The sequence below is a fragment of the Lissotriton vulgaris genome, chromosome 5, assembly GCF_964263255.1.
Source record: "Lissotriton vulgaris chromosome 5, aLisVul1.2, whole genome shotgun sequence".
NCBI classification, from domain to species: Eukaryota; Metazoa; Chordata; class Amphibia; order Caudata; family Salamandridae; genus Lissotriton; species Lissotriton vulgaris.
Genome location: NC_141693.1, coordinates 1,966,322,011 through 1,966,338,872, shown reverse-complemented (window position 1 = coordinate 1,966,338,872; position 16,862 = coordinate 1,966,322,011). Strand labels below are relative to the sequence as shown.

The window sequence follows — 16,862 nt, the reverse complement described above, 5'->3', positions numbered from 1 at the left end:
TGCATATCCGATATGTTTGAGGTGTTCATTCTTTACATTCCTGTAGCATGTTTTTAATCCATTTGGCATGTTTTTTTCTCAGGCGCATTATGTCATATGTGACACAATATTATTTTTCTGTGATTAGTAATATTTTTGTCGTAAGGGGTTTCTCTGGTTATGAATTGATCACCACAGAGAGGCATAAAGTGTTTACTCAGCAAAGACTGACGCTATCTCACTCGATTTACAGCAAGTTTGACCAGTTGAATAGTATCTTGTGAATGATCCTAGAAGCCATTTTCATGGTAGCCAACCAATAAAGCAGCATTCCAGATTCATCCCTCATTTCCCATACTAGCCTAGTACTCCAGTACTGCCAGGCTCCTTCGGGAGCAATTCGAGGTAGGGAGGCCCTATCTGTCTAATTGGTGGTGGAGGACCACTGATGTTTTCCTCAAGCAGCAACACTCTGATGTCAAAATCCAGATCTCCAGGGTGACACACTGTTTCTTCTTGTCCTGTTCCTGTTGTTCAACATAGGTCTTGGCCAGGCCTCTAATGGTAGCTTTCCCGGCCATCCGTAGCATGCCTCGGGAGAACACTGAGCCTTGATTCAACTCGACCTAGGATTGAATCTCAGTGGAGAGGTACTCTGAACACCGGTCATCAACTAAATGCCAAGCACCTATTCTCTATATGGGGCAATGGTCCATGTGTCTCAAACCCATCCTAATAGTAATTGGGGAGTGGTCTGAGATGACTCCCAGAAGAATGTTAGTCTCTCTAATGTGGGGCGTCCACTGTAATAAGGAGAAAATGATCTCTCCAGGATTAAGTCTTGTGTGCCGCAGACGTATGTGTGTATTGTTTGTCGTAGCAATGCTATATTCTACAGACAGTCCTGTAACACCTAGCCCTCCTTGCACTCTTAGCTGTGGGTGCACCCGTGGAGTCCATCAAGGGATTGGGCAGGTCAATGAAGTCCCCTCTGTAGATTTTCTATTATTAATCCTGTTGGAGAGATACTTTGAACATCGTTTTTTATGACACAGTATATTTGTCAGACAATATTTAGGCAATTACACACTGGTACCATATCTCACACTCCATTCCACTCTTCTGACCAACATATGTACAAAATCTAACAACTAAAATATTTATGTTACACATAATCCTTCAAATATACGATCTTGTGGGATGGAAAAGATGCTATTCATGCCGCGCCGGAATGCCACAGTGCTTTTATTCCGTCTTCGGCAAATTTAGTCTTGCCCAACTTATGACAAACCTTAACACACTTGCCATGAAGCACCACAGACACATTATATTTGTCCCACACTTTAATGTCCTCCTGATAGTTCTACATCATCTTTCACATCATTCATGTCCCCAGAGCCTTTCCATGGTTACCTCTCCACTTCTCTTGGACCACTTGTCTCACATCCACCACACCACTAAAATGCTCCTCGCTCACTTTTTATGTCCACCAACTCCCTGTCCCTACTCCTGCAAGGAAGCAATCATTCTACCCCTCAAAAATGTGAACAGCAATACCATCTACAAACACGCGGAGAGGTAAGTACTGCCCACAATATAGTTTCACACTGACTGAGTCAAAGGCTCCTGTTTGTGTACCACGCTGTTAAAACGCTCCAGTACCCGTTTGCTTCTAGGATGGTACAAAAACATCCTAGCATGTTCCTACCAACGTTAAAAATTAAATCAGAAGTTTTCCCCTTGTATTGTTTCCCAACAAATTACCCACCACTTCTGAAATATTCCTCCAGAGAGGACAGCAAAGGATCATCTCCAGACACATTCTTAGCATCTCCTCTGTACTTGCCCCCTCCAACACTCCAGGCAAATATATGCATTGCTGAGTCATTATAGGAACTAGACAATATGAGCATGGCTGCAACAGTGAATTAAATATAGTGTTCGGCTAAATGAAGGGAACTATTCTGAGCAGAGGAAGCTAGCTCCAGGTACTGAACCACATACAGAAGTGTACATTCATGTTTTCTTTACAATGATCTGTTCAACGTGGTTTGATGCACAAGTTAAGTAACAGTATTAATACACTCAGGGAAGACTACAGTAACAAATTCACACAGACAGGAAGGATCACTTATTTTAGAAGAGAAATAAAAAAGATGGTTGCAACTGTATGGTTTTCAAGTTTGGTAAAATAGAAAGCATGAATATCAATATGAATATATGTACATAATATGATACATTAAATGTTTTGCTACATAATAGTGCTGTGTCGTATTATGCAGGAAAGATTATGGGAAATGTATCTTTGTTAGGAAAAGGAAATTAGGAAAAAATAAAAGCATGCATTTGATATCTTTATAGCCAGTACCAAGCGTACTCTTTTACGACAAACACCAGAAAAACATTGTCATAAATAAATAGTCGATTTTATTGTCTCATTAATAAAAAATAATTACAATATATATAAAACATTAATTACAACACTTCACACAGCAATATCTTAATAGCAATCAAGGTAAATCTATGTTAAAATAAAACAAGTATTGGCACGGCCAATAGGTCTTGCCTTTGGGACCTTATAAGTGTTTAGACATAACTATTGGCTTTGCCAATGTTTTTAAGCTAGCAGTGTGGCTGATGTACACCATGTTGAAAAATTATAATAAAAAAGTGTTACAAGCATTTTAGTTACCTTATATTTACCCAAGAAGACATTTTGTACAACTGAACAACCCTATAAAAAAAATAATTAACATAAAAATGTCTTCTAGTTATTTTGGTCCCTTGCTATGCTGGCAACGTCTTCCTGTCTGTTCTAATGCTTGTTTGTTATAGTTTTGTTTTTAAATTATAGTTTGCATTTCCAACATGCAAAAATTGAAATGCATCATTAAATGAGCCAACACTGTTGCATCAAAACCTATACGCTTAAAGGGCAAGAAGACGGATCCACTAAATGAAGTTTAAATAAATGATCAGAAAAAAAGTGAGCACACAAACAAAAAAAAGAGACAGATGTCCTTTTAACCCCTTCCATGCTGATGACGGAACCGCTCCGTCATCAACTAAAGTTGAGCTGTGCTGATGACGGAGCGGTTCCGTCATGGCCCGGCCGCCGCGCCTGCGCGGCGCTGATTTCGCGCCTGCGCGGGCGTTCTAATGAGCGGGGCGGATCATGACGGAACCGCTCCGTCACCAGCATAGCTCAACCGCGGCTGGTGACGGAGCGGCTCCGAATGCATTAGCAGTCTGGCTAAGTCTAGCCCTCCAATCGCGCATAACCTTAACCCGGAACCTTCACCTTCATTTGAACACTTAACTAAGGCTCTAATTTTGGACAGTTTTTTGTTACCATTTACGTTTTACCCTGCCTGTTTAAAAGTAAATGCTATAGTCAACATAATGTTCATCCGCACAATTGGTCTGCATGACGCTCCGTTAATCTATAAACAAAAATAGCATGTTTAATTGAAATGGGGGCTGCGCTGAGACAGACGAACAAAACAGATTCACTTATAATATACATAATACAAAGACAGATGTGGAAGAGTTCAAGTCCTGCGGTGATGCTCCATGGGACTTAATATTAGCGAAAAAGGTGGTGAAAACATGGAACATTACCCACTTAGAAACAAAAGATTTTAAAGGACATAAGCATAAGCCAGTTGAAAGCTGTGGGCAGGGTCTAAGCCCATTGAATGAATACAGCATGTCTTAAAGAAAGCGCATTCGCGCTGAGTACGCTCGACCGAAAAATATATTGGGTGGCTATAACCATCATCTAGAAAAGGAGAGATTTACAAGTCGGTAAAAATTAGCTGCTAAAAAAGATGTGTATCATTGTGCAAAATATTGTGCAAAGTAACTCTAAAGTGCTTAAGTAGTTACAATCTGTGTTAAAATATTAGGAACAATTGACCTAGAATTGGCTCTACAGAAATTAATGCAACTTGAAGTTTAAGATGCTTCAGTAAATATGGGCTGATTCAAAATGTTAAATGTAATTAGTCTAGAATCCCCTCGATACAGCCATAAAGAATATGAGACTAATTTCAACGTATTATCCACCAAAAGCAAGAACTTGATAAATCGACAAAATAGAGGGATTAATCTGCCAGATAAGCAAAGCAGAATGGCTTGACTGCATGTTCTCACACTGATTCAATAAATAAAGGTTTCAAAAAAGATCGTCAGGCTTGTAGTAGACAAGGGCTGACAGAGACTATATACAATAAAGATTCTTTTGAATAGCCACAAAGTCTGTAACAGTTTGTTGGCCATTGTTGTACTCACCTTGATTGAGTACCTGCCAAGTCTTAACTTGAGAAATAAATCCTTAATATTGTTGGAAGTGTGCCCGTAAATAAAGCTGAACCTCAAGCTTTTCAAATAAAATAATGACAGCTTTTTTGCAGCTAAGGACTCTTTATCCGATATAAAAGATAAACAAGAGCCCAAACAGCAGATAGTTGAAGGTATGAAAGCATACTGGTAAACAGGATCTCCAAACACTTGAAAACTCATGATTCATAAGTTCTTGTCAACACAAATTTGCTAAAGAGACAGTTTCAGATAACAAAAGGCAGCCTATCTCACTAAAAGCCAAAATAGCGGTGATAATATTATCTCCCTATCAACAACGCGGCAGTAACATGCATTAGCGCATGTTAGCTGCCGCTTTTGTAACGCCGCACATCTTAGCGATATACATCGCTAATGAGATGCAAAGAAGGCGTTCCTGACCATTACTCCATGTAACTAATCGCTTACAAGGCTTCGCAATATTTACAAGTATGGATCAGATCCGCGAAGAGATGAAAAAAGCTGCGCAAACCGCAGTTTTCGCCGGACTCTCACACCTGATAAAATCCTGCCTAAGCTATTTGTAATATGGGATGTGGATTTACAGGTTAAGTCCACACTCCCATATTATCAAGCATTCCCTTAGTGCTGTGAAATCATTGCTTGATTTCACACGATATTGCCGATTATTGCCGTCTATCACTGGTTTTCACATCCCCATTTAGCAAAGAGTTGCTAATACGCCACTAACACGGCGACGTGAATCAGCGATAGACAGCGATAATGGTAAATGTGATAAGCGCGGTTTGCGTTGTTTTATCACATTACCTTGATAATATGCTCCTCTATGTGTAGCTGGTCCAGTAATTTGGCATCCAGACCTCGAAAGATTACAGAGCCTTGGGCTAATGCAGCATCCAGTTTTGTATGCATGATTTTGACTAAATGCTCGAAGCGAGGGAATGGTAGCTTGTCACACAAGGTTCTAAAAGCAGAGATGAGAGAAGCAGTTTTAGTTAGACCTTAAAGTGTAAAAATGGCCCTCAAACAACACTCTGACTTTAAATAAAATTCCTAGATATTTGTAATATCTGACTGATTCAATCACCATTCCCCACCCTATTGACATTCATTTTGTTTTCTTTATATTCAATAGCAGCCCGTCCCGACGTTGTCCGGGTATGAAATAGAATGTGTGTAATGTGTGTATTTGGCAAGGGCAATTTATTTTAAAATCTCGCGGTAGACAAAATGTTTTGTTTCATTAGAATAGGGAGGGAGAAGGCCCAGCTGCTGCCCTGGTTGATGTTAGCAGGCGCATGTAATTGGTGTAGTGATCCGCCGCCTGAGCCCGGTTACAGCCCTGGTTGATGTTAGCAGGCGCGAGTAATGTCGTTGAATGAGAGAGTTATCAGCCGCGGGTAAATCCGTTTAATGAGAGAGTTGAGTGACAGCGAGTAGGAGAGGCTGCAGTAATTGTCCCCGCAGACACGCTCATTTGCGTGTTCCCCCGCTTGAGGCCCAGATGCAGGCCTGTTTGATGTTAGCAGGCGCATGTTCTCCCGCTTGAGGCCCAGCTGCAGCCCTGGTTGATGTTATCAGGCGCGTGTAATTAGTGTACTAATCCGCCGCCTGAGCCTGTCTAGAGCCCTGGTTGATGGTAGCAGGCACGTGTAATTTCGTTGAATGAGAGGGTTCAGTAACAGCGCGCCGGAGAGGCTGCAGTAACGTTACTTACCAGGCCTCCAGGTGAACGCATTTGTCACGCCTCCAGCACACGGCCACAGCAGTCGATCTTCTGATTAATGTACACCCCTAGCGTTTCTCATGCCCCCAGCGTGCCCTTTGATGAGGGGAAATTGCGTTCACATGGCATGTAGGCCGGACACACGCCCCCAGCGTTTCTCAGGCCCCCAGCATGTCACGCCCCCAGCGTGCTCCTTGATGCTGCGCAGCAACATAATTGGCGCTTGTATGTACGACTCACATAGCATGAAGGGCGGAAACACGCCCCCAGCATTAGTCACACCCCCAGCGTTTGTCACACCCGCAGCACAAGCCCACAGCCTACGATGTGATGGCGTACCACACGCCCCCAGCGTTAGTCTCGCCCCCCAGCCCACGCCCACAGCACAACGCAGACACGCCCACAAGGGACTACTTTGCTGGCACAGTTCTTTTACCTTTTAAATGTATACAGGATTTAGCCTAACAGCTAAGGCGCTCGACCTCGGCCCTGTGGATCTGGGTTCGAGTCTTGGTAACGACACCAAACATCCTGTGATTCTGGGTAAATCACTTAATCTCCCCGTGTCTAACAAAAATGAATGTGTGTCCTCATGTAACGTAACTGGTGCTATGTAAAGCGCTCTGATACCTGATTCAGTTCGGGTCAAGTTCGCGCTATATAAAACTCTGCAAAAAATAATAATAATATGGTGGCCATCTGCATAGCCTATGTCCTTCTGCTGCAACTGCCCTTTCCAATGCTGTATTGGGTGTTGTTATTGGTGCTGTGGTTACTGAGATTACCCGCCTCAAAGGTTTGGGCTCTCTCTTTATAATATTGGTATGGATATGGATAAATAGGTACCACCAGACCTTTCCTTTCTTCAGGAAATACTTTAAAGTGATTTTGATAAATAACAAATAACCCATGAACCCCCTGCAGAAATCACTTTTAAGGGGTCCCATAAATAATACATAACCCTTTGAAACCCTACAGGAAGTAGTTTGAAGTGGTTTCCATGAATAAAGGGTAGCCCCAGGCCACGTAACGGGATCTACTTTGAAGAGATTTCGTGATATAATACGTAACCACTGGACCCTGCAGGAAGTACTGTGTAGCAGTTTCTAGGCATATTAAGTAACCACTGGACCTTGAAGGAAGTACTTTGAAACAGTTTCTTGGCATAATACGTAACCACTGGCCTCTGCAGGAAGCACTTTGAAGAGGTTTCTTGGCATAATAAGTAGCAACTGGACTCTGCAGGAAGTACTTTAAAACAGTTTCATGAGATAATACGTAACCACTGGACCCTGCAAGAAGCACTTTGAAATAGTTGCTCGATTTAATACGTAACCACAGACCACCCTAAAGAAAGTACTTTTAAACGTTTTTTGATATAATACGTAACCACAGGCCACCCTAAAGGAAGTACTTTTAAAAGGTTTCTTGTTATAATACGTAACCACTGGACCCCGAAGAATGTGCTTCGAAGTGGTTTCTTGATATAATACGTAACCACTGGACCTGGCAGGGAGTACTTTGAAGCAGTTTGTTGTCACAACACGAAATCACTGGGCACGCTGTAAAAAAGTACTTTGAAGGAGTTTGTTGTTATAATACTTAACCACTGGACACCATGGAGAAGGTATTTTGAAGAGGTTTACATAAGTACTGTGTGCTGCAGGCCATACTACCAGCCAGAGGGTACTTAGAAGTAATTTCCAGAAATAATAAGCAAATAAACTCAGTCCCTACTGCAGGAATCAATTTAAAGAGGTTTCCATAAATAATACAGGAACAAGAGGCACCCTAACGGAAGTACATCTGAAGCAATCTAAATAAGCCTTACGTACCCAAGGACAACCAAACAGAAATTGCTTTGAAGAAATGTTCATAAGTTATACTTATTGCATGCCATCCTAACATAACATACTTGTAAACAATTTCCAGAGATAATAAACCAGGCTACACTGCAGGATGCACTTGGAAGCATTTTTCATAAATAACTCATAACATCAAGCCTCCCAACAGAAGGTACTTTTAGTACTGCATCATTTCATAAATAAAAGACCCAGCATGCCCTTCCCAACAGAGTCCCAGTATAATTGCGTCCCATGATCCTTTGCTCTTAGTTCCAAGTTCATCTGCCAAATGCAGCCATCTTTTGCTTCACAGCCAGGACCTTTATAGGAGGTGCTGAAATGTCCTTCAATAATCCGATGCGAACTCCGATTTCTGCCAGTTCTATTCAACTAGAAGAAAACATATATATTCGATAAATACAATGAACAATGGGGAATACAATATGATTTCATACAAGCACAGCAAGCCAATGGGTTTATTCTGGTTTTTAATGCACTAAGAATAAGGGCCTTCATCCTGCTCCTGCAGCCCGTAGCAGTGAGTAATTTGCATTGCCGGGAACTGCAGTCACGCAATGGCAATGCTTTTATAAATGACCACCTGCTTGGAGGTCATTTATAAATTCTCTCCACCATTGGGATGGAGTAATTTACTCTGTCCCCATAGTGGAATGGCGGTATGCAGGGCCGGACTGGGAACCAGAACCGGCCCTGGCAAAGTGGTCGGCCGGCCCCCCTCCGGGAGGAGAGGGGAGGGGGGACAGGTGCGACCGCGTTCTGTGACAGGGCCGGTTTTCGGTCGTTTTTGTTACAGGGCCGTTTTTGCAGCATAACGGCCCTGTAACAAAAACGGCCCCAGGGGCCCAAAACCGGCCCCAACCATGCGGCCCACCGGGGAATTGCCCGGTGCCCTCAACGGCCAGTCCGGGCCTGGCGGTATGTCTGTGTGAATTAAATCAGGTCCTAAATTACTTACCTACAATACCAATGTTTCTGATAGATTCTATATCTACCTGCACTTCTCAACAACCAGGAAGAGCCATCCCTGGCATAAAATAACTTCAGCCAATCTAGAGAATGCTCTCTCTGTATTTGCTCCCAAACCAACAACAGACCCTGACATAATTGCAACAAATGATCAGGGCTGGGTAAGTGAACCCATCAATACGTGAGCCCCACTGACCATTTCAAATGAACAACGCAAAAGTGCTTCTGAAACTTGGTACTTCCCCAGTCTTAAAGTACAAAAATAGGTCTGTCATAAGCTTGAGCAGAAGTGGAGATCACAATATAACGATGAGGATAAAATCAAATATAAGCAAGCACTCAAAACGTATAATTCAATGATTTTTGAAAATAAATCTGCCTATTTCTCAGAGAAAATTGAATTAGACTCAACCAAGGAACTGTTAAGGACGGTTAAAGCCTCATCAAATACATCTCAAAACAAGCTCAGCAACACTAGTCAAATCTTTTGTAATGAGCTGGCAAAGACTTTTCCACGTTTACGACTAACGTTCCCACATTATCTAACTGCCAAAAGCCCCACCCAGAAACCATCACTCAATGTTGTTTTCCTAACTTCTCAACTATAACCCAAGAACAAGTTAGGACGTGGCCACTCGACAAGATGGCTGCTTGAGCCCCGAGCTCCGTGCTTTGGGGAGCCCTGGATAGCGGCAAATGCTTTTTCACGGGCTCTGTGGCTGAAGAAAACAAGCTACTCACTTCGTGGAAAGCCCGGAATTTGACATGCAACATTTCCTGCTAAGAAAAACTACGCCTGTCGCTTGTTGTGGGAGCTTGTCTGGCAAGAGGAGAGCAGCCCTGTGAAGCTCGGGAACAGCACTCTTGACCTGCGTCATGAATCAGAGTGGCTCAGACTAGCCTTGGCATTTCTGGAAACTCCGAGGCTGCTGCATCCTGGTGTCTTCCACTCTTCATTTCAGACAGCTCTGTTTTCATTTTAATTCCAGTCAATTCTGAGATGACTAAACACCTCACCAGATACACTGTTGCTAATAGCACAGACTACACCGGAGCGTACATCTGCCTGACCTTTCCTAAAGTGCTGGTCCCACACTGCTATTACACTGCTGAACAACTATTAATATAATACAACTACTGTTTTGCTGTACTGGAAAACTGGTGAAAACATGCCTCAGATACAAAATAAGGATTGACTTATGTTGCTATTTTACTTAACTCTGGTGTAACAACACAAATCTTATGCAGTAGTGAGCTTATGTTACTAAATGTGAACATTGAAGGAGCACTACCTGACTCTTAGAGCTTAATTTACTGCAGATAAATATCAGCTTTGCACCACGCTGATTCTGGTCCAGGACAGTTATCAAGATTAATAACCCTCTACATATATAACTTGTTTCCAAACCAGATCTAACTAAATTCAGCTGTGTTCTTATTTGGGACAGCCTAATTCATACACCAGCAGTTAACATAATATTTTCTACTTTGTGTGCCTCCTGCTCAACTACCGCTTTCAGGTTTGGATTGACCCGGTGTGACAAGCACATCAGATAAATGAGAGTATCTCAGAAGAAATCTCTACAATAAAGTTGATACAAAGTATAGATTTAAATGTACTTTTAAAACCATAAAATAAATTACAGCCTACTATTCTCCAATAATCCTTCCTGATATATATAAGGTCTACTACTTTACTCCACGTGAAGTATATTTGAAAAGAAAAACGGCCCTCACATTTCGATATCAAAGGACTGCTGCTACGAAGTTGAAGATGCCTTCTAGTAAGATAAATGGGAAACCTGTAAAGCAGTCCCTTTTCTCAGAAGCTCTTAGCCAAGGTTGTTCTACATTGGATGTAAGGACTAATACTACTTTGACATTAAACCATCCTACTCCTATGGCATCAACATCTTCAGACTCCACTATGGAACGTATCCTCCAAGAAATTTCTGATGTAAGCCGACGACTAGATGGTATGGAATCTTCTATCTCTACTCTTATGACTGAAACCAAGTCTATTCGTACGAATATTACTGGATTCCAAAATCGGATGGATAGTTTATCTGCACGAATGAAAATAGTGGAGAACCGACTTGATGCTATACCAGACCATGATCAGGAATTTCTTTTTCTGAGGAGTAAAATAGTTGACTTGTTCGCTTTGGCTTTCCTGAAAAAAATAGAAGGGTTAGGTGCTAAATCCTTTCTCAGAGATACCCTACCAAGACTTACAGGCCTCACTTTTGAATCACCGTTGGAGATACTGGGAGCCCATTGTCTTGGACCGATCAATAAGGGCAAAAATATAAGACCCTGCACGCTCATTGCCTGTTTCTTTCGTCAAGAACAAGCCCGTCAACTGACCACAGTGGCTCGTACTCAAGGTTCATTCATATTCCAAGGTCATGAAATCACAATGGTCGCAGATTTCTCAAAAGAAACTAATGAGCATCGCAAGGTTTTTCGCTCTCCGACTTCGTCTTCGTCAGCTTGATGTCAAGTATGGTCTTTTCAAGCCTGCATGTTTACGAATCACCAAGGATGGGATTTCCAAAGACTTCTTTGATCTAGAGGACCTTCGTCATTTTCTGGATAATCTTTCCCTCCAAAACATGGAATATGCCTGAGCCCAACGCTTTTTAACATCTATGTGGCACCCCTAGCTAACATCATGAGATCCCACGTGTTTATCCCTGTATCGTATGCAGACGATACTCAACTCCTCTTCCCCTTCAAAATCATGACTCCTGAGGTGCGTAACTCCTTCGCCCAGGGGATGAAAGAGGTGGCTCATTGGATGGCAGCAAACTTCCTTCAGTGTAACGTCTCTAAGACCGAGGTGATGCTTTTTGGAGAGGCCAAACGATTGTGGACTCCTGACTGGTGGCCTCAAGATCTAGGCCCAGTCCCTGTGCCCAAAGGGGTGGTGAAAGATCTAGGAGTCAAGCTGGATCAGGAGCTTGCCCTTAAACATCACACTAATCAAGTGGTAGGCTCCTGTTTCCATGTTATTGGTCTTCTCCGAAGGGTTTTCCCCCTGTTACCTGATACCACCAGGAAAACTCTAGTTCAGTCGCTTGTATTGAGCAGACTGGACTATTGTAATGGTTTGCTGTTAGCAGCCAATGAGGGCATCATTAACAAACTCCAAGTCGTGCAGAACACGGCAGCACGCTTGGTTTTGAATGCCCCAGCACGTACACCCTCAAAACCATTGCTGAATCAACTGCATTGGCTCACTGTGAAACAGAGGGTGTTGTTTAAAACATGCTGCATCATCCATAAATGCCTCACTGGTAAAGGTCCTGACTACCTAACTAAAAAAATTGTTCCTTACATCCCCTCGAGAACTCTGAGATCTGGTGATCTAGAGTTGTTATGTGTCCCCAGGTTCTGGAAGACCAGACAAGGAGGAAGGGCTCTGTCCGTAGCAGGACCAAAGCTCTGGAACGATCTTCCTTACGACATTAGAGTCTGTAAGGAACATTTTCCTTTTAGGAAAAAATTAAAAACTTTTCTGTTCAACTACTAGTTCCGTTTAGGCATTACTGAACCCTAAGATAGAGCCTGCTTTGGTCTCAGATGCTGCTAAAGGCGCGGAGATACTCCTCAGGGAGTCGATTCCCAGCGCGTTATAAGTATGCAAATAAATAAATAAAAATAAATAAAATAAATATGCAGGGTCCTTGCCACAAGTCCAATCCCAACTTCTACCACTGAAATCCATGATATTTTCTGGGTAAACTCGACGTGATTCAAGCCATTCCCAGAGTAGAGGATGAGATCTAGATCGACCCATACGTTCCTTAGGAGAATGAGAACAGGTTTTTCAGGCAGTAGCTACCCTTACACAGGAAAGAGACCGGGATAAATCACGGTCTCCTCTAAAATCCTCTTCATTAGAAGAAGGAGTATCTTGATCTGTGACTGATTAATTGTCTTTCTACATTAATCACCAGGTGGTTGTTCATCCCGTTGATGATCACTGGAAAGGATTATCAGAATAAACAACAGTTGGGAACTTGTCCCATTTGTTTATAAACAGAATGCTGCACGCAAACAGAACTAGAATGCAACATTCAATCTTATGCTTGCCTGTACACACTAAGCCCAACCTTGCAGAATCGTAAATCACTCGAGCAAGCTTGTATGACATTAAATAACCTTTTTACATCTAAAGCTGAATAGGCTCTGCAGAGAATGAAGGGGCGACTGCGACTTTACGAACAGGGAGGAAAGACAGGGAGACTGTTAGCTGCCCAATTGAGCCAAAGAGAGGCAGCAATGGCCATTCCAGCTATTCGAACAGCACAAGGTGATATGCTTATGACAGCTCAAGATATTGTCAATGAATTCACTTCTTTCTACCAATCTCTCTATGCCCCAGGTACTCAGATAGATTTGGATAAGATGTCTACTTTCTTACAAAGGTGGATCTTCTCCGTCTCTCTGATGATGGTAGAGCTATGCTTGAAGGTGAAATTAGCAAAGATGAGATTTCCAGAGCCATTGCTAACCTACCTTACCACAAAGCTCCTGGGGAAGATGGGTTCCCTGCTGAATTCTCTTGATGGGCAGGACACAATGTTATTGATACACTACATGCTGCTTTTCAAAAAGGTGATAATGTATCTTCATTGGAGCCTCTTTCTAATAAAGCACTCATCGCTGTGCTACCCAAACCTGGTAAAGATCCCTTGTAATGCAGTAGTTACCGTCCCGTTAATAAATTGTGATATTCAAATATTGGCCAGCATCCTAGCGTCTCGCCTTAGTAAAGTATTACCTTCCCTGATACACCATACTCAAGAAGGCTTTGTCCCAGGGCACTCCTCTCGGAACCATCTACGTACGTTAGCCCAAATACTGTGGTCTGCGAAACACCTTCCAGACAATGCATTAGCTCTTTCACTTGACGCAGAAAAAGCGCTTGATCGCATTGAATGAGACTACCTTTTTATAGTAATGCAACGATTTGGGTTGGTTGATCAATTTATAACCAAGTACGCTTCTTATATGATATGACAATCCATCTGCTCAAGTGAATTGTGGTGGGTTTTTTATCTGACACATTTCCGATTCGGAGAGGAACCCGGCAAGGATGACCTTTATCCCCCCTTCTTTTCCTCTTAGCTATGGAACCATTAGCTGCCACAATTCGCCAAACTGATGAAATCACAGGTGTTACCCTCCCAATCGGAAACTCTAAAATTTACTTATATGCAGATGATATCCTACTCACCCTTACATACCTTCCCTGATCTATTCCGTCTCTCCTTCAAATCATCGATGACATCTCTTTCTTTTCAGGGTATAAAATTAATTGGGACAAGAGTGAGGCATTACCCATCTCTGATGGAACTACAAAATCAGCTATATACGGTTTCTCTTTTCATTGGCAACCTTCACGACATAAAATACCTAGAAGATCTAGTAAATAAAGGTTTGGAAGACATGGTTATAGACAATTTAACTCCTCTGATTTCTCAAATGCAGTGTGATTTTGACAAATTTAAGGCTATAGGGCTTTCTCTTTGGGGTAGAGTCCAAGCTATTGAAATGGTCACTCTTCCGCGTTTCATCTACATCTTGGGCATGCTTCCCCTTCAGATCCCTTTATTTACGGTTCGATCAATATACTCCAAGATTAAAACCTTATATTAGGTTCAGCTAAGCCACGTCTTGCTATGACAAAATTGAAAGCTCACCAGCTATATGGAGCATTGGGCCTCCCATCGAATGAACATTAGGCCCTCGCATTACACGTCTCTCAAATATCTTATTTGCTACCAGGAATCTCCACAATGGGTTCATATAGAGCGCAATCTTTTATCCACAGATTCAGGTCTTTCTCTTTTATATGGAAGCAGCACTAGTCGTTCTGACCCCAAAAACCAGATTTTATCAGCTACGCATAAATCCTGGCAAATGTGACATTGTTTACTAGATTCAAACTCGGGCAGTCACAACAAGGCTCCCTTATGAAATAATTCAGGTTAACGTACTAATGGTCGAACTCTATCTTGGCCTTTGTGGCAAACAGCAGGCATTAACTCTGTAGATCAACTTCTTCATAATGGCGATTTCAAATAATTCTTACAACTAAGGGAGGAATTTAATATTCCTGCACAACATTCTTTTAAATACCTTCAACTCCAACAGTGTTTGAAGAAACATTTGGGTTCGCCCACTTGTCGTTTCAACTCTCACCAAAATGATCCTATTTAAATACATGGGGTAAACATAAAGGAGTGACTTCACGTTCACCTTCACGTTTCACCTCTTTTCCCAATCCCTCTCTCATAATCTTCACCTTAAATGGCAATCCCGTTTATCAAACTCTTATACAGCTAATGAATGGGAACAGCTATTGGAGAATCTGCATAAAGGAACCCGTGAAGCCAGGCTTATATTTTGCTTATTTAAAATACTCCATGATTGGCATTGGTCGCCAGTCAAATTGCATAAAGCCAGCCTAATCTCACGTACTAATTGTTGGAGATGCTCAAATTCTGGCTGAGACACAACTCACATTATCTGTGAATGCCCAAGTATACAACCTTTTTGGAACTATGTTGGTAAAATTTTGCACTCCAAAATGCCCTTACATCTACCACTCACACCTGCCAATATTCTTTTACATGATTTACGTCTTTCCCCAAAGCTCTCTAAACCACAACACCGTTTTTTTTACACACTGCATTGGCTACAGCTAAAATATGTATTTTACGTCATTGGAAATGATCCTCTCCACCCTCACAGGTAGAATGGTTGGTAGCAAAGATACAAACAGCTTCACATGAACGCACAATCTATAACCTTCAGGATCAAACTGACATATTTCTTCAGAGCTGGTCACCTTTTCTAAAACCGAAAGCTGATGATACTACTAATTCTCCCGTTCCTCTTACTGCACCCACATAAGGAGACTAACTTATTGTTCTACATCTTTGTTAATTATGTCTTTCCTAATATTACATGTTCTGTCTCTTCCACTTTTCCCATATTATTTTTATTATTACCTTCCCTCGTCTCCTATTTTTCTCCCCCACCTCTCCGTACCCTGGTTCTACCCCTCCACATTATCCTACATATTTGATTTTTTCCCCTTTTCTTTTTATTTGCACTATTTTACTATTTTCTCCCAAATCTACTTTGTCTTAAACTTTTTGCAATTTGAATATTTTCCTATGATAACACATTCTCTTTGATTAATATGATGATCTCATGTTAAGCTATTGACTCATATTTATATTTGATCAATTTATATGTAATCAGTTAATCATATCTGCTGTATCAGGTTCTTATTTATACAATTTACATATCTAATAATTCTTACTCTCCTTGCATTCTTCCCCTTCCCCTCCCCTTACCTCTCTTCTTCTTCTCTGCTTTTTCACTATTTATCTACTTATTTATTTAATTATTTATTCATAATATGTCTATGTATGTATTCTCTATTTATATGCTTTTATTCATCAACAAATGTCTTGTATTTATTGTCACTTTTATCATTATAAAATCCCTCATTTATTCATTAACAATTTGTTAATACATCCTTACCCTTATTCTCTTGATGTATTTGTATTGCAAAATTCAATAAAAAATTTCAACACAAAAAAGAACAAGCCAGACCCTCTTTGCTAACACAAAATCAGGATCTCCAGAAGACCCATGTCCACCCAAAGAACAACATCTCGCTACAGAGATAATCTCTGGACATCTCACACTCGTATTTAACCGCATGCGCGCTAGCGGGTTTTCCCGCTGAGCGCTGAAAATGAAAAAAACCCACGTTACGTGACAAAGCCAGCTCGTCATGCGCGCAGCGCAGGTAACGCCCATGACGAGCTGGCTTTGTCACCAGCATCGAAGGGGTTAACAAAATCATATACACAAGTATTTTCCCCAAACTTTGGAAGAAAGCAGCACTACTCCCCCTCATAAAGAAGGCAAATCTCCTGCATCAGATCCCTCAAACTATCGTCCCATAGCACTTT

General features: G+C 41.6%; 1 protein-coding gene across 1 annotated transcript in view; it reads right to left on the bottom strand.

Annotated features, from left to right (window-relative positions):
- Nucleotides 1–8,087: 8,087 nt before the first annotated feature.
- The window catches only part of LOC147717897 (uncharacterized), a 44,566-nt gene continuing 35,791 nt past the window's right edge, over nt 8,088–16,862 (bottom strand). The window contains exon 3 of the mRNA XM_086920581.1: nt 8,088–8,262. Within this exon, the coding sequence (XP_086776707.1) occupies nt 8,255–8,262 (8 nt within the window). The 3' untranslated portion in view covers nt 8,088–8,254. The remainder of the gene's footprint in view (nt 8,263–16,862) is intronic.